This window comes from Cavia porcellus, unplaced genomic scaffold (assembly GCF_034190915.1).
Source record: "Cavia porcellus strain 051 isolate PalLab524CR breed Dunkin Hartley unplaced genomic scaffold, mCavPor4.1 scaffold_6, whole genome shotgun sequence".
In the NCBI taxonomy this organism is placed as follows: Eukaryota; Metazoa; Chordata; class Mammalia; order Rodentia; family Caviidae; genus Cavia; species Cavia porcellus.
In genome coordinates, this window is record NW_026947489.1 from 79968480 (window position 1) to 79986262 (window position 17783).

General features: G+C 43.6%; 1 protein-coding gene across 1 annotated transcript; it reads right to left on the minus strand.

Moving 5' to 3' along the window:
- Positions 1-335: 335 nt before the first annotated feature.
- On the minus strand, positions 336-8714 carry Eral1 (Era like 12S mitochondrial rRNA chaperone 1). Its single transcript, XM_003469714.5, has 10 exons — positions 8400-8714; positions 6349-6476; positions 6156-6233; positions 5324-5370; positions 4842-4903; positions 4598-4710; positions 4258-4506; positions 3971-4120; positions 3782-3862; positions 336-3687 (listed from the first exon to the last, which is right to left on the minus strand). Exons 1-10 carry the CDS (start codon positions 8680-8682, stop codon positions 3565-3567), a joined length of 1314 nt encoding a protein of 437 aa, XP_003469762.1. The 5' UTR covers positions 8683-8714; the 3' UTR covers positions 336-3564.
- Positions 8715-17783: the final 9069 nt, after the last annotated feature.

The following is a 17783-nucleotide window of genomic DNA, read 5'->3' on the forward strand; positions in this document are numbered from 1 at the left end:
CCACCAGACGCTCAGGTGAATACTTAGACAGTGAGTGACACAGTTTGGTTCTGGTGTTTGAAACCTTTACTCTGGAAAAGGATGCTAAGTGTGTGGGTCTCTGAGTAAAGGTGGCCTAGAGGAGTTACAAACAGGAAAGGGATTCCCAGGGAAGCAGGAACAAACATAGTAACTCCTTAACCTGGCTAGAGTATTGGGGTTGACTAGCATTTCTGCTTGCTTCTTACAGCTCGATGAGGTATGTTTAACTGGCATTATTGCATGTGTGCTAGGCTCCATTCTGGGTACTTGAGATGTGTGTTCATAGAAACCTCATAATCACCATGTAAGCTAGGCACTGGCAGCTGTCATCTTTTATTTGAGGAAACTGAGGTTAACAGCACATGGTCCAAAGTCACAGTCTGGAAGCAGTGAGCTGAGGCTGTCATTCAGGTCTTGTCACTACTACAAATGGTTGCTCTAATCTACTTTCACGAATTATGGGCTAGGGATATAGCTCAGTGGCGTACTGCCTGCCTGGCAAGTGCAAGGTCCTGAATTTGATTCCCAGTACCAAAAAAAAAAAAGAAAGAAAAGAAAAGAAAAGAAAAAAGAAAAAAGAATTAGTCTGGGTGTGGTAGTACACCCTTATAATCCCAGCACTCAGGGAAGCTGAGGCAGGAAGACTGCTGAGAGTTCAAGGCCTGCCTAAACTACAAAGTGAGGCTATCTCAAAAAAAGAAAAAAAAAGGACAGACAGGCAGACAGGCTGGGAAGAGCCAGGCATGTTGGCATATGCCTGTAATCCTATTACTGGGAGGCCGAAACAGGAGAATCCTAAATTCAAGGTCATCCTGGGTTACATGAACACCCTATGTCAATCTCTGCTTGTACTCTCCCCAAAAGACTGGTAAGACTTCCCTGAAAATCTCCCTTAGAGAGCTGAATAGGGAAAAGGTATTAGGTAGACAAAAAGGAAGGGGAAATCATGGTAAACAGGATAGGTAGAACATGTGCCTCAGTTCAATAGCAGAAGGAAACAAAATGCCCCCAAAGATTCAAAAAAAGGTCAGGCCTCCCCTGTCTCCCCATCCAGGTCTTGTCTGTCCCTGTAAAGGAGCAGAACATACCAGGTTGTCTAGGATAAAGAGAGAGAAGACGCCCCAGAAGGAGGGTCTGAACAACAGAAGCCCTGCTTTGAGGAATTCTACCCTAATTCTACCCTGCCCTTTCTCAAAGGCAGAAAATTGAACAATGCAGGGTTATTAGTTTAAGCACCTTGAGCTCTGAAGACCAGACTGTCATTTTTTTTTTTTTTTTTTTTTTTTTTTTTTTGTCTTTTTCCTTTTTATTGGTACTGGGGATCGAACTCACGACTGCCTGCTTGCAAGGCAGGCACTTATGCCGCTGAGCTAAATCCCTAGCCCCCCCCCCCCCCGTCATTTTAATGCTGGTTCTCTCAAGAGCTGGGGAGCCAGGTGCACTCAGATCTCTCAGGAGCACATTCTCTCACCCAGGGGACCTTGTCAGAACGGTAGGCAAGGCTTTGCCTGTGTATGTCTGGCCTTTCTGAGCTCAGCATCAACACAGGCTGGAGCTGGGAATGGAAATTTAGGCTGAGGCGTCCTGTGAGCTTGCCCCAGACAGAGTCTACATGGACGCAGCTGACAGTACCTTCTTTGGTCTGTTGACCAATGTTCCCCACCATCACCAAAACAAAGTAAGGCAAACCCGCCAACAGAGCTCTGATAAACATCTAAGCCCTGAAGGATGTGGTAAGGCTGTACTTTCTCCTCTCCAGCCCCAAAAGACAGATGACCAGTTCTTTTTATTTTGTTGTTTGAGACAGTCTCACTATGTAGTTCAGGTTGGTCTTCAACTATGTAGCCCTGGCTGGCCTTGAAGTTGTGGCAATCTGCCTGCCTCAGCTTCACAAATGCCAGGGTTACAGCCACCATGATCAGCAGATGACCAGCTTTATGAGATGGGTTGAACAATGGCTCTTTAAGATTTAGCAAGGCCCAGGCTGGGGATTTAGCTCAGCAGCGTAAGCGCCTGCCTTGCAAGCGTGTGGTTGTGAGTTCAATCCCCGGTACCACTAAAAAAATAAAAAATGATTTAGCAAGGCCCTTAGAACAATGGGGTGGGCTGGAAGTGTAGCTTACTGGTAAACTGCTTGTTTGAGGCCTTGGGTTTGACCCCAACACTGCAACAATAGCAACACACACGAAGACCTAATAGGGACAGAAACAGTGCAGCAGAGGAAGAGTTAAGAGGCAGGGCCTTCCAGAACCTCAGAAAAGTGCCCCACCCGAGGGAGGGGCCAGTAGGTTAAAAAGGCAAACAGCTTGGGCGCAGACAAGGCCTCTACACTCAGGGGTCTCTCACTGCAGTTCCGGCTCCAGGTAAGCATTCCTCTCTGGGTCAGTCTGTCTGCTTGTTGATCTCACTGGAGGAAACCTGTTTCTTTATAGTGTCTCTGGCTTGCTTTAACTATAGCCCTGGGTCCCTAACAGATCTCAACAGACGCTAGCTCTGCAGCAGCATTTTTTGGGCCACTTCTCTTCCCTAAAATACTTGAGCTAAGCCTGACCACGGAATCCAAGAGATGCTGGCTGGGAGGGAACCAGGGTGGGGGTAAGGGGCATTGTGCTTCTAGTCCTGCCCTGGCCTGCCTTGAGCCCAACCCCTGGCTATCCTGGCCAGTCCGATTCCTGACCTCCTAGGGCTCTGGCTGGGATATCATCATATACTGTAAGTTTGTGATGAGACACTACAGTATAGATGATGTACTAGTCCGGGTACCCCCAGCTCTGGAGTCTGATGAGGCTGAGTGGGCTGCTGCGAACCCTGATGCTCACCGCTCAGTCTGTCACAGGGCACTTGGGGATGGCGAGGAAACCGTTACCATTACTGAGTTTAGTAATGGTGACGGTTCTCTTGCTGCTCCCCGAAACTGTGCCAGGAAGAGAACTCTGGACTCTGGAGCAGATTCCTGGGAGGGAGACTCCAGGTCTACGAGGGGGTGGGGGTGAGGAAACAGATGTGTTTTCCCTGTTCTAAAGAAATAAAGATGAGAACCAGAACAGCTGTCTTTTTTTTTTTTTTTTTTTAACAGCTGTCTTTTAACTTTATTGACATCTAAGACTGGGCACAGAAGGTGGGAGGGGTCAAGGAATGGAGGTGGGTGGTACCTCAGCACTCTGGGAGGTCAGGAGGTCCTTACAGGGCTTTGAGGTAAAGGAAGTAGCGAGGAAAAAGAAATAGTTCCCTGCTAACAACTGGCAAATTAAGGCAAAATTCTGGGCCCATTGCCAGCTGAGGGCAGAGATCACCTTCTGATATCTACATAGCTGTGGCCCCAGACTGAGAACCACCTGGGAACTGAGCTAAAGTAGGTTCTTCCTCCAACAAGAGGTGTGGCTGGGCAGGGGCCATGCAGACTCAGCAAGGCCAGGCCGGCCAGCAGCTAGTTAAGTGTCCACTCCCTTTACCAGGCCCTGAAGTCCCACTAGGCAGGGGACATTCTGATGATTCCTGCCAGGAGTTTGAGCTTGGATGGCCTGGGAGGGTAGTAGAGGTTAGTCACTTGAGGAGCTTCACAGCAAGGCGGATGTGAACGTCACAGAGAAAGATGTCCATGAGATCGCGACCCACCTCCTGTGCAATCTGGGCGATCAACTGGCCCTTCTGACCAATCAGGATCCTCTGAGAGTAGGAAAGAGAGGAATATGAGCCTACTGTCAGGGAGTGAAGGCTATCTAACAGCCATTGTCCCTCTTCCACGCCTACTCTCACTTACCACATGAGATTCTTTGGGTACCAGAAGGTTCTGTTGGATTAGCAGCTCCCCACTTGGTCCTTCTTCCCACACGACTGTCTTCTGCATGGGGAGACATCATGACTAGTCAGGCAGGCTTTTTTCTCTACCTCCTGGTACCCAACTATACTGTTCAAGGTATGTGCCCAGATCCCTTCACTCTCCTCATACCTGCTGCACATTATAGGGCACCTCCTGAGGCAGGTGCTCCAAGAGCTTCTCTCGGATTTTGTTGGTGCAGATCTCTTCAGGGGTCTGATTAGTGAGGACTCCACTGTGGAACTCCCACGGTCCTGGCTGGGCCTGTGCCAGGAGGTAATGCTGCGGGTACAAATGGAGAAGTGGATACCTCAATCCCAACCAGGACTTTCCTACTCATTCTTGCCTCCAGGAGAAGTCTGAGGCCTATCTTAACATGATAGAAACCAAGGGCCAGGCTATGGCCAAGGCTAACTGACCTTTAGTGTCTTTACATCCTCCTGGCTTAGGGATGACAACATGAAGATCTCCTGGAAGTGGGGCCAGCCAATCCTTTGAGGGTTTCTTACAGACTGTGTGTTTGGGTCCTTAGCTGCTGGGCTGGAGCAATGGTTGTCAGAGTGTGAGCGGAAGGCCTGTCTCATATTAAGCTTTTTGCCATTGACCACACCTTCAGTAAGGGCTGCTGTGAGCTCCAGAAGAACTGCCTTCTGCTTCAGACAATCCACCTAGGCATGAGGAACAGGCAAAGTGTGTGTGGTCAGTGAGATGGGGACCTTGGAGGGAAGCAAACTCCTCTCCCAGGTGAGCAGTGCTTACCTTGTTCAAAACAAGAATACTAGGGACCTGGGAGAACTGGGTTAAGCACTGGAGCACCTGTGGGCTGAGTTGGTTCCGAGTCCACTTGTCTGAGACATCCACAAGAACTACAACTGAAAGATGGTAGGGTAGGCGGAAAAAAAAAAAAAGGATTTGACTATTCTTCTTCCTGCCCCATAAAAACTTACCAGGAATGAAAGGCCATGACCCCTGTAAATTGGACGATTCTCATTCTGAGCCTAACCAAGATTAGCAGATTCCATGCTCTTCCAAGGGTCCTCCAACAAAGAAAGCTCCAGATGGTGCCTGGGAGACACACATACCAGTTACTAAGGGTCTTATGAATGATACATTCTTTTTTTTTTTGCCTTTTCGAGTCAGGGTCTCACTTTGTAGTCAGGATGGCTTCAAACTCATGGTTATCCTGCTGCCTTAGCCTCCTAAATGCTGAGATTACAGGTGTGTATTACACCTGACTATGAATGATAGTCTTTTTTTTTCCCCCTCACCTTGAGACAGGGTCTCACTATGCAGCCTCAAACTCACAGTGATCCTCCTGCCTCAACCTCCTGAGTGCTGGGATTATAGGTGTGTACCACCACACTTAGTTTTACTCATACATTTTTGATGAGGGGTAGGGTGTGGTAAATGGTTTCACAGCCTCATGATAGACTCTCCCCACTTATTCAATACTTTTCCACTCCCCCCCACCTTCACATCCATTACCGTTTCTGTTTAGCAGAACTGATGATGCCAGGTGTGTCAAGGAGAATCTAGAATCGGAAAAGGAAAAACCCATATTGAAAAAGAAAAAAAAAAAGTTACGCCTGATCTTTTTTGGCTATCCTGGGAAATCAAATCCAGTGGCACTCTACCACTAAGCTACTGAGCTACATCCTGAGTCTTTTTTCTTCTTTTTTTGACACAGGGTCTAAGTCACTAAACTACCCAGCCTAGACTTGAACTTGTGATCTTCCTGCCTCAGCTCCCAGAGTGTTGGAAATATAGGCATGAACCACCATGTCTGGCCTCCAGACTTACTCATCTATCTTTCTATTCCTCTCCCCACCCCACTCCCCCAACTTATGGACACACGTAAGTTACTAAATTGCCCAGGTAGGACTCTATTTTCTTTTTTTTTAAATGGGTCTTGCTATCCAGTTCAGTCTGGACTTGAACTCACTGACAGACTCCTCCTACATCAACCTGATGGGTCAAGTACAGGCATGTGCCACCTAGAATCAAAACAATGCTGAAGGGTAAACTTTTCTTCCTTCAGAAATTTTTTACTCACGACCATGCACTTGCAAGGCAGGTGTTTATGCCGCTGAGCTAAATCCCCAGCCCCCTTCCTTCAGAAAATTTAATCTAGTTGGGAGTTTAGCTCAGTGATGTGAGTGCCTGCTTGGCAAATGCGAGGTTGTGAGTTCCATCCCTGGTACCAAAAAAAACAAAAAGAAAAGAAAAGAAATTTAATCTGCATCACTCCTGATAGTAAAGGAGACTTGCTTAATTTTGCTCTCATCCCGTTTGCACAATTTCCTTTGTAGGTACCTACCAGCTGGGTCTCCTTCTCTGTAATGACGCCCAGAGCTTGGCAGCGAGTGGTGTGTACTTTCTTGGAGACAGGGAACACCTGCCAGGTATAAAGTCCTAGTGAGATCCTAGATCCTTCCAGGACCATCCACAAAGGCAAAGCAAGAAATGAGAGATTAAAAGGGTATGGGGAGGGGTATCAAAGTGCAACATACTTGCCGGCCCAGCAGCTGGTTGGAGAGGGTTGATTTCCCTGCATTTGGGGCTCCTAGGAAGACCACTCGTAGAACCCGGGGATTTTCAGGCATGTCAGGCGGACAGTCCAAGAGGAGGTCTTGCTCATCTGTGGTTGGGTAGAGAGAGGAATAAAACAGTTGAAGGGCTGGGGGTTTAGCTCAGTGGCAAAGTGCCTGCCTGGCAAGCACAAGGTCCTGAGTTCATCTCAGGTACCAAAAAAAAAAAAAAAAAAGAAGAAGAAGAAAAAAAAAAGACACAATGGAAACTGGACTCCCTGTTAGATGATAAATCCTCCCACCCACTAAAGAAATAAAGATACAAAGTTAATGTGCTAGGCTTAAGTTACCTAAACCTGACTTTGAGACTTTAGCTTTTTAATTTATGTGATTTATCTTATTTTCTAGCCTTTCAAGCCCTTTTAGGGGCTGGGGATTTAGCTCAGTGGCATAAGCGCCTGCGTTGCAAGCAGGCAGTCGTGAGTTCGATTCCTGGCACCGATAAAAACGAAAAAGACAAAAAAAAAAAAAAAAATGGATGCATGCTTTGTAATCCCAGCACTCAGGAGACTGAGGCAGGAGGATCATTACAAGCTGGAGGCCAGCCAAGGCTATATAGTGAGTTCAAGGCCCACCTGAAGTACATAGCAAGACCCTGTCTAAATAAGTAGAAAACGAGTTGACCTACTTACAGTTTTGAATTTTTCTTTTTTCTTTTTTCTTTTTTTGTCTTTTCGTTTTTATCGGTACCAGGGATCGAACTCACGACTGCCTGCTTGGAAGGCAGGCGCTTATGCCGCTGAGCTAAATTCCCAGCGCCCTACTTACAATTTTGACAACAGACAATTGAGTAAAACTACCCAGGATAATAATTAGCAATTAATACTCAATTACTACACAGAATTAGACTGTACTTGTGCCTGGGAAATGTATGCTTATCTGTTAAAGCACAGGTAGACTAGTTAGGTGCACTAGTGTGGCACTCCTACTACTCAGGAGACTAAGACAGGAGGATCATTTGAGCACAGGAGTTCAAGACTAGCTTGTGTACTGTACAGACCTTAACAAAAAACAAACATTAAAAAAAAAAAAAAAAAAACCACAGGGGCCAGGGATTAAGCTCAGTGGCATAAAGGCCTGCTTGGCAAGCACAAGGTCGTGAGTTCGACCCTTGGTACCACTAAAAACAAAACAAAACAACAAAACACAACAGGATAGCAAGACTAAATAAGGCCAGTTCTTCCAACTCTACTAAAAGTATTGTGAAGCCTGCAATCTTTCTCAGTATTTTCTTATGACACCATATTGCAGTTAAATTTAATGCATTCAGCCTATCAGACCCTAATCTATGGTATTTCCCAGGTGTAGTTCAGGCTTGGCAAGCAGGTTCAATATTCATTTATTAGATAAAATTTGCTCGTCAGGTGGGCACAGAGAGCTGCAACTATGTTTTGCTTCATATTCTTTTGTGGCTGTTTGTGATGAGATGGTTACCTCTCCTCAAATACCTTCACTTCCAGTTATTTTCTTCTCTCTCTCTCTCTCTTTTCTTTCTTTCTTGTCTTTTGTCTTTTTTGAGACGGGGTCTCGCTATGCAGTCCAGGCTGGCCTTGAGCTCACTTTGTAGCCCAGGCTGGTCTCGAACTCGCAACGATCCTCCCACCTCAGCCTCCCTAGTGCTGGGATTACAGGTGTGAGCCAGCGCGCCCGGCTCTTGTGTTGTTATTTTCTTTTTCTTTCTTTCTTTCTTTCTTTTTTTTTTTTTTTTTTTATTTTTTTGTCTTTTTGTGTTGTTATTTTCGAGTTAAGAGTCTCGCCAAGTAGCTCAGGTTGGCGGCGACCTTGCAGCGACCCTCCTGCCTCAGTCTCCTGAGTGTGGGGATTAGAGACCTGCACCATCACACCCGCTCTCATATTCCTTTTCTATATATAAAACAGCCAAAAATAGCATCACCAGAGGCTGAATTTCCCCGACAGGCGTCTTTCAGTGCCAAAAAACATGAATCCCAGGAAAACCTACTGGAGCCCTTTACCTCTGTTCATGGACACTGCAGGGACTACAGAAGTCGGCGAACTGTCGACCTGAGAGAATCCGAGGAAGCGGTCCAAGGCTGAGCCCTGGCCATAACTGCGAGAGGCCAAAGCCAGGCGGGGACCAGAGAAAGCGCTGCCCACCAAACAGGACAAAAACCTCTTTTGACAGCCTACAAGTAAACGGAGAGGGGCCTCCTGTTCTCTCGCAGCGTAGGGGCCCAGCTGCCAGGCCCCTAACAGAAAACGAACAAGCCCACATCCGTAGCGCCTAGGAGCAGCCATTACAGCTGCAAGGCACCCTGGGAGTTAGTACATCTAGGCTTGGACAGAGTGGCAGACAAACCAGAGAGTAGAGAGCTAGATCAGCCCAATCAGAATAGAGATACCCGGGATGTTGGAAGTGGAGCGGGCGAAAGCTCAAGAGACTGATGGAGGCTGAGGAAAGGGAAACTACGTGTAGTATTTAGAATCATGACCATTTGGGACTCCCACACACAACGTATTTTCTTCTTCAAAGTTTTGTGGAAAAGTCCTTCTAGCCCTGGCTCCTGAAGGACTATATTTCCCAGGAGGCCAAGCGACATAATGCTTCCGCCCAGCGCGGGGCGTTACCCGACAAGAGAACGCCTTGATTCGAGAGAAAGAATGGGCGCGGGCTTACCTCCTCTCATAAAGGTGTTTGTGTGTTTGTGTTTTCTATTCTCAGGTGTGCAAAATTGTTTCTCACTCCAACTCTGGCTACATCTAGGGGTCGGCAGCGGCCTCCTGTAGCCTGTATTTTTTGCTGTCCTCCCATTGCTCAGGGAGGAATGGTCTCGGTCGGCATTCCAGTAACCACTGGACCCAGCTTTCTCTCCTGTAACTATCAACAGTTTTCTCTCTGAGGCCATTCGTTTCTGGAGAAAAAGCTGAGGGATTGCAAAGGGAGAGGCTGCTTAGCAATGTAGAATCTCCCAGACTACTCTGATTTTCCTTGGTTTTTGCACCTTTGAGGTCTCTAAATCCTTTGAAACTTGTCAGACAGTTGAAACTGAAGAGATAAGTCTTGTGGGGTTTGGGATTTGGATAGTGAGGCTTTTTGGTTTTTTGATTTGTTTTGTTTGAGACATGGGCTCTCTTTGTGTAGTTCAGGCTGGCCTTGAGTTCTCTGTTGTATGGAGTCCAGGCTGGTCTTGCACTCACAGTAATTCTCCTGCCTCAGCCTAATTTATTAAACAGCTATATGCAAGTGCTATCTAGGTTGTAAGGATGCATCAGTAAACAAACCAGACAAAATGGTCCAGCGTGAGACTTGCATCCAGTCTGGCCTTCAACTTGCTGTGCATTCTGAATTGTCTGTGTGACACATTAATGACCTGAAAAAAGTTTCACTGCAGTGATTTGTATGAAGACCTAAATGGAATGGCTATCGCTGTAGTCTTAGATACTCGGGAAGCTAAAGTAGGAGGTTCACAAATTTGAAACAAGTCTGGAAGATTTAAAGAAGGGCTGGGGATGTAACTCAGTGATAGAGTTCTTGCCTAGCATCCTAGTAGTCCCTGAATTTAATACCTAGCCCTGTTTAAAAAAAAAAAAAAAAGTAGGGAGAAAAAAAGCAAGGAGAGGTTCATAGGATTAAGAGAGATTTCTGAGCCAGGCATGGTGGCTCACCCCTGTAATCCCAGTACTCAGGAGGCTGAGGCAGGAGGATCGTTGCGAGTTCGAGACCAGCCTGGGCTACGAAGTGAGCTCAAGGTCAGCCTGAACTGAATATCGAGACCCTGTCTCAAAAAGACAAAAAAAAGAGAGATTTCTGTTCTCAAAGACAGAACAAAGAAATAAATAAGGACCATTTCTGCCAGGTGTGGTAGTGCATGTCTGTAATGCCAGCACTGGCAGGAGGATTGATGCAAGTTCAAGGCCAGCCTGGACTACACAGTGAATTCAAGGCTAACCTGAACTACATAGTGAGACCCTGTCTCAAAAAAAAAAAAAAAAAAAAAGCACTCAAGGCTGAGACAGGAGTATTGTGGAGAGTTTGAGGCCAGCCTGCATTATGTAAGGAGAACTTGTCTCAAAACAACAACATTTCATCTCAGCACTTGGGAGGCTGAAGCAAGAGAATTTTAAGATTAAGGCCATCCTAGACTACATAGCAAGCTGAAAGCCAGCTTGGACTAAATAGCCACTGTCTGGACTTCCTATGCCACAAAAAAGATGGAACATATTGTTTACTCATGGCAATGACTCAGTAAACAAAGGAAAAAACTGATGATGTAGGACAAAGAGGGGAGAATTTGGAGGTGGAAAAAACAAATTGGCCAGGCTGCTTTATAGGAATGAAGGATTAGTCTCCAGAGAAACTAAATGACACAAAATCAGGAGCCTAGAAAACCCAATGTACTAATTGTTTGCAAATGGTTCCAGACTCCAGCTTTCAGGACGCCTGCTCTGTTAGTGGAAGGAACAGCCTTTTTGGAATGTGACATTCTGGATGTTCTTTGGACATATGGGTGTCCAGAGAACATGATGCTACTAAATATGGGGGACAGCCAGCAGTCAGGAAAATATGGATCAGAAAAAAATATATGGATCTTCTGTGATGGACAGTTAAGCAAAATGTCATTACAGTTGCAATTAGGATGAAAGGAGATTTTCAGGTTAAATGGTAAGTAGATGAAGAGCTTAATAACATAAATGTAAAAATCATAAAAGAAATACCATAATCCTAGCACTCTGGGAGACTTAAGGTGGGAGGAATGCAGGCTCAAGCCCAGCCTGGGCAATTTAGCAACGTAATGAGATCCTGTCACAAAATTAAAACAAATAAACAAACAAACAAACTTAGGAATGTAGCTCAGTGAGAAGATCCTGGGTTCAACTGCCAGTACCACAAAATAAATAATAAAATTAAAAAGTGGTGCAGCTGACCTGGAATCCACCTGTTTCCTGCTCAGAGCTGGTGGAGCTCATTTGAGACCTTGAGTTCACCTTCCCTGAATCTCTGTGTGGCAGTGGAGACAAAGAAACATTGAATTATTCCTCTCGGTGATCCTGGATTTTTACTTCTGAGATAATTACTTAAAGGGAATGGGCGATGATTAGGCACAAAAATGTTCATTCTTGTATTATTTATAATAGGAAGCCAGTGCAGGCCCACAAATAAAATAGCATGAAGCAAGAAAAATAGAAGTGCAAATGTGGCTCAGTGGTAAAGTATTTGTCTGGCATATGCAAGGCCCTGGGTTCAATCTGCCATACAGACAGGTATGTAAATAAATAAATAAATGCAAAATCCTGGGTTACAAAGTGAGCTCAAGGCTAGCCTTAACTGCATAGGGAAACCGTGTCTCAAAAAGACAAAAAATAACATCTGGGTATGGTGGCATATGCCTGTAATTCTAGCACTCTTGGGAGGCTGAGGCAGGAGGATTGTTGTAAATTTGAGACCAGGCTGGGCTACAAAGTGAGTTCAAGATCAGCCTAAACTGCATAGTGAGATCCTGTCTCAAAATAAATACATGCATACATACAAAAAAACTCCACAATCTTTCCTGACCCCAAGTCCTTTTCTTTTCTTTTTTTGTCTTTTTCGTTTTTACCGATACCGGGGATTGAACTCACGATTGCAAGGCAGGCGCTTATGCCACTGAGCTAAATCCCCAGCCCAAGCCCTTTTCTAACTAGATATCAATTATTTTTCTCACTAACAGTGCAATGAAGATGGTGAAGCAAAGCAGAGGAGTTCCAGAGATTTAAGGGCAATCAGAAGGAGATTGGGGTTGTTTTCTGCAATACAGATTTTTTTTTTGCAGTACAGAAATTTATTTTTTTTTTCCTTTTTTTCTTTTTTATCGGTACCGGGGATTGAATTCACGACTGCCTGCTTGCAAGTCAGGTGCTTATGCCGCTGAGCTAAATCCCCAACCCCTCAGTACAGAAATTTAAATCTAGGACATTCACATTGAGCTATATCCTCAAGCCTTTTTAAATTTGTAAATCTTGAGACAGAGCCTTGCTAGTTACTAAATTGTCCAGGCTGTGGTTGAATTTTCAGTCTTCCTGCCTCAGTCTTTCAGAGTACTAGGGTTACAGACGTACCACCATGCCCAGTTGAACACACAGATTGTAAAACCAGAAATCCTAGCCAGGTATGGTGGTACATGTCTGTAATCCCAGCACTAAGGAAGCTGAGGCAGGAGAATTGCTGTGAGTTAGAGGCCAGCTTGGGCTACAAAGTGAATTTAAGGTAAGCCTGAACTGTGTAGCAAACCCTGTCTCAGGGGCTGGGGATTTAGCTCAGCGGCATAAGCACCTGCCTTGCAAGTGCACAGTCATGAGTTTGATCCCCGGTACCAATTAAAAAAAAAAAAAAACCTATGTCAAAAAGACAAAAATAAATAAGTACCCTAGAAATCCTGGAATTGATTCTTGGCTCCATTATTTATTTATTTATTTAGGTGGTACTGGGGATTGAACTCACGACTTCACACTTGCCAGGTGGGCACTTAAGCCACGGAATTAAATCCCCAGCCTTTCCATTATTTATTGTATGATCCTGGAAGGTAACTTCTTTCAACTTCAGTTTACCCATATATAAAATAAGGATAATGGTAGTAGTAGTACCCTCATAGGATTATTATGATAATTAAAAGAATTGAGCGCGGGGATTTACCTCAGCAGCTCAAGCACCTGCCTGGTAAATGTGAGGTCGTGAGTTCCATCCCTGGCATCGAAAAAAAAAAAAAAGATATTTATTAAATTCTACATCACTGTCTGTTGTTATTTATGAGACTATAAATTCTATGAGGACAGGATCTGTTATTTACTATCATTTACTTAGGCACTTGGGATTAAACAAGGACCTTCCCACTGAGCTACATCCCAATGCTTTATAATGTGGAGACAGGGTCTCTTTAAGAACTTGGAACTTGAGTTATCCAGGCTGGGTTTGAACTTCCCATCTTCCTCCTGGGGTGCTGGGATTACATGTACATACCACTGCCACAGGTTTGCCTTTTTTTTTTTTTTTTTTTTTTTTTGTCTTTTTCCTTTTTATCGGTACCGGGGATGGAACTCACGACTGTCTGCTTGCAAGGCAGGCGCTTATGCCACTGAGCTAAATCCCCAGCCCCCACATGTTTACTTTTGTTTTTTGTTTTTCTTTATACGGTACTAGGGATGGACCCCAGTGTCTCACACATGCTACCAAGAACTTTACCACTGAGCCACACCCACAGCCTTCAGGGTCTGTCTATATTGTTCACTGCTATGTCTGGGTCTGAGTTGTATTGACGTGTGCCTCTAGAGTACTATCTGACATCATGTAGGTACATAACAGATTTTTTTTTTTTTTGGTACCAGGACTTGAGCTCATGATCTCAATACTTGCCAGGCAGATGCTTATGCTACTGGGCTAAATCTCCAGCCCCACAATAGATTTTTTTGTTCAATGAAATGAATGAAAGACATCTAGTTGGCATGGAAGGTCATACCTGTAATCCCAGCACTCTGGGAGGCTGCAACAGGAGGCTCACAAATTTAAAACAAGCCCAGGCAATTTAATGACTAGTGAGATTTTGTCTAAAAATAAAAAGTTAAAAAAAAAAAGAAAAGAAAAGAAAAGAAAAAGGGCTGAGACTATAGCTCAATGTAAAGGCCCGTGTCTCAATTCCAAGTACTGGGACCAGCGATATGGTTCAATGACAGATGCTGCCTCCCAAGAGCAAGGTCCTGACTTCAATTCCCAAATCAAAGCAAAAAACCTCACAATCCCAAGTACTACAAAATAATAAGATATAAATAAATAAAAATGCAAAATAAATGACATCTTTCTCTGGATTTGCTCTTCCTTTACAGTACCCTTTTTTTAATTTTTTGTCTTTTCCTTTTTTATCAGTACCAGGGATCAAACTCACGACTGGGGCTGGGGATTTAGCTCAGCGGCATAAGCACCTACCTTGCTAGCAGGCGGTCGTGAGTTCGATCCCCGGTACCGATAAAAATGAAAAAAAAAAAAAAAAAAAAAAAAAACTCACGACTGCCTGCTTGTAAGGCAGGTGCTTATGCCGCTGAGCTAAATCCCCAGCCCCTCCTTTATGGTATCAACATAGCTGTAACAGCTCCAGATATATCTCCTCCCATCCAAGGTCAATGGGAAAGAATAAAAGAATTCCCAGAAGCAAAAAGGTTTGCAGAAGCAAGAAGAAAATTCCTGTGCCTTTTTGTGTCTGAATTACATATCTACCCTCAAGGTAATCAGTGTAGTTTAGGGAATGTTATATGCTGAGTTACTTAGGTTTGGGTATACGTTTCATGCCTAAATGAGCCTCTTGCAAAGCACCCAGTCTGAAAATGGAGCTGGGCTGAGTGTGGTGATGTATGCCTGTGATCCCAGCACTCAGGAGGCTAAGGCAGGAGGATTGCGGGAAGTTTGAGGCCAGCCTGAACTACATAGTGAGACCCTATCTCAAAAAAAAAAATTCACTATTCTGCCTTTGCTAGTAAATTCAGTCTCACAATGAGTACAGTCATTATGCACTGTTGTGACAAGCTGATAGAAAAAATGTATGTATATGTACATGTATATAAAAATAGTTAAGATGCACTACTAAGTTCTCTGAGTTCACTGAAAAAGATTTGCACTGATTGGGGCTTGGGATTTAGCTCAGCGGCTTAAGCACCTGCCTTGTGAGCAGGCGGTCGTGAGTTTGATCCCCGGTACCGGTTAAAATAAAAAAGATTTGTGCTGGTATTGTTCAGACAATAGAATGCAGATGTCATGTCATCTGGTTGGTTGAATGATTTGGGGATGATAATATACAATGTATGTACAATTGTTGCCCCCTGATTAATGTGTATGTATTGAAATTATTATAGTTTTTTTTTCCTTTTTATCCTTCAATAAAATGTTTTTGTGGGTTTTTTTTTTTTTTTTTTTTGTCTTTTTCATTTTTTTTATCTGTACCGGGGATTGAACTCACGACTGCCTGCTTGCAAGGCAGGCGCTTATGCTGCTGAGCTAAATCCCCAGCCCAAAATGTTTTTGAAAAAAATCATTATGTAGGGGATGGGGATTTAGCTCAGTGGCATAAGCACCTGCCTTGCAAGCAGGCAGTCGTGTTTGATCCCTGGTACCAGAAAAAAGGAAAAAAAAAAAAAAGACAACAATGTAAAAAATCATTATGATGACCTGTGCCACCAGGTAAAAGAAAAAAAATCATTATGTACTAGTAGTAGTAAAAAAAAAAAAAAAGTAAAATTTTAGTTGGGTATGGTGGTGAGTGCCTGTAACTCCAGCACTTGGGAAGCTGAAGCCAGAGGCTTGCCAAGAGTCTGAGGCCAGCCTGGGTTACGTAGCAAGACCCTGTCTCAAAAAAACCAAAAATAAATAAAATAATAAATAAAAACTTTAGCTGGACTTGGTGGTACATTCCTGTAATCTCAGCATTTGGGAGGCTGAGGTAGAAAGATTTGCTGGTAGTTCAGGGCCAAGCTGAACTACATAGTGAGATCCCATCTCAAAAGAAAACAAAAAAAAAATTTTCAAAAAATTTAGCCAGGTGTGGTAGTGCACATTTATAATCTTACTATTTAGGAGTCTGAGGCAGGAGGATTCCTGCAAGTTTGAGGCCAGCTTGGGCTACATGGTAAGTTCAAAGCCAGGCTGAACTACACAGTGAGATCCCGTCTCAACAAAACTAAATGAAACAAAACAAAACAAATAAAAATTTTTAAAAATTTAATGAGGAACATTAAGTAGTAAGGTGGGTGTGACGATGCACATTTGCCAGCCCACACTCAGGATGCCGAGGTCAGAGGACCTTGAGTTTGAGGCAGCTCAAACTACCTTAAACTGACCTTAAATTACCTCAAAAAACAAAACAAAAAAAAGCAACAACAACAAAAAGTTTTAAAAAGCCAAACCAGATAGATAAACTTATTTATTTATTTTGTTTTGTGTTATTTTAGTACTAGGGATTGAACTCATGACCTCATGCTCAGATAAATAAATTTAAATAGGGAAAACTTTCAGGGGACCCAGAATAGTTTAAATATAGGAAAATATGCTGTGATAAAATAGATACCTGCAGGTCTTTCCAGAAGACTGCATGTTGCTCTGACCCAGTAGACAGAAAAAATTGATAAAATAACACAGAGAGGAGAGAAGGAAGGTACAATTCCCAGAAAGTTCAAGGTCAGCTCAGGCCATTCATCAGAACAGTGTCAGTATTAATTTTCTCTCTCTCTCTCTTTTTTTTTTTTTTTTTTTTTTTGTCTTTTTTGAGATGGAGTCTCGCTATGCAGTTCAGGCTGGCCTTGAGCTCACTTTGTAGCCCAGGCTGGTCTCGAACTCCCAACGATCCTCCCACCTCAGCCTCCCGAGTGTGGGGATTACAGGCGTGAGCCAACACACCCGGCTCAATTTTTCCTCTTTCCTGGCTCTATACATTCCTTGTGATGCCAAACATGTTTACTTTCCAAAAGGTAATAGTTTTGCAATTAAAGCCAACTCTTCAAAATTAGGAGATAAACTTGGTGCGCTGGTGCATGCCTGTTAATTCCAGCATTCAGGAGGCTGAAGCAGGAGGATCCCTGTGAGTTCAAGGCCAGTTTGCGCTACATAGTTCTAAGCTATCCTGAACTGCATAGAGATACCCTGTCTCAAATCAAATCAAACCATACAAAGTCAGGAGCTAGCTTCTGGGACTGATCCTGGATCCTGCCCACAGGATAACACTTCCTATCACCCTGCCCTGTCAGCTTTTTTTCTTTCTTTTTTTCTTTGGTTTGTTTTCTTTTGTTGAGACAGTGTCTTTCTTTCTCTTTTTTTCTTTCTTTTTGGAACTGGGGATCAAACTCATGACCTCATGCTGCTGAGCTAAATCCCTGGCCCTCTTTTTTTTTCTTTTTGGGAACTGAACAGGAGAATAAATTCTATCTGTGACCCAAAGATACATACTTGGTTTACAAAGGCATCAGTCCATCTGCAAGATGGCACTGTAGTGTCAAATGTTTGTGGAATTTAGACTGATCCTGAAGGCATCTCAGTCTCTTCAATGTGGTAAGAATGCCTTGGCCATGAGCACATTTTATCCATCATTTCTAAATGATTCTTTTTTTTTTTTTTTTGGTACCAGGATTGAACTCACGACCTTGTGCTTCCCTGGCCCAGTATCATATATTCTTTAAGTCTTTTTTTTTTTTTTTTTTTTTTGGTACCGGAGATGGATTTATCATATATTCTTAACATGTTCAAAAGTCAGTAATAGTGGATTTGTTACTAATCATACAAATTATTTTGCCTATTAGACAGTATATTCATTGTCATCATTATCTGTCATTTACCTGTTACTTATAATACAAGTATTTTTTATTTTTTATTTTTTTGTCTTTTTCGTTTT

Coding starts and splice junctions, on each gene's coding strand:
- Eral1 (XM_003469714.5), bottom strand. CDS start 8,682: ATGGCTGCTCCTAGGCGCTACGGATGTGGGCTTGTTCGTTTTCTGTTA. Junction 4,904..5,323: donor AGTTCTGCTAAACAGAAACG/GTAATGGATGTG, acceptor TGTGTCTCCCAG/GCACCATCTGGAGCTTTCTT. Junction 4,711..4,841: donor CATGGAATCTGCTAATCTTG/GTTAGGCTCAGA, acceptor ACCATCTTTCAG/TTGTAGTTCTTGTGGATGTC.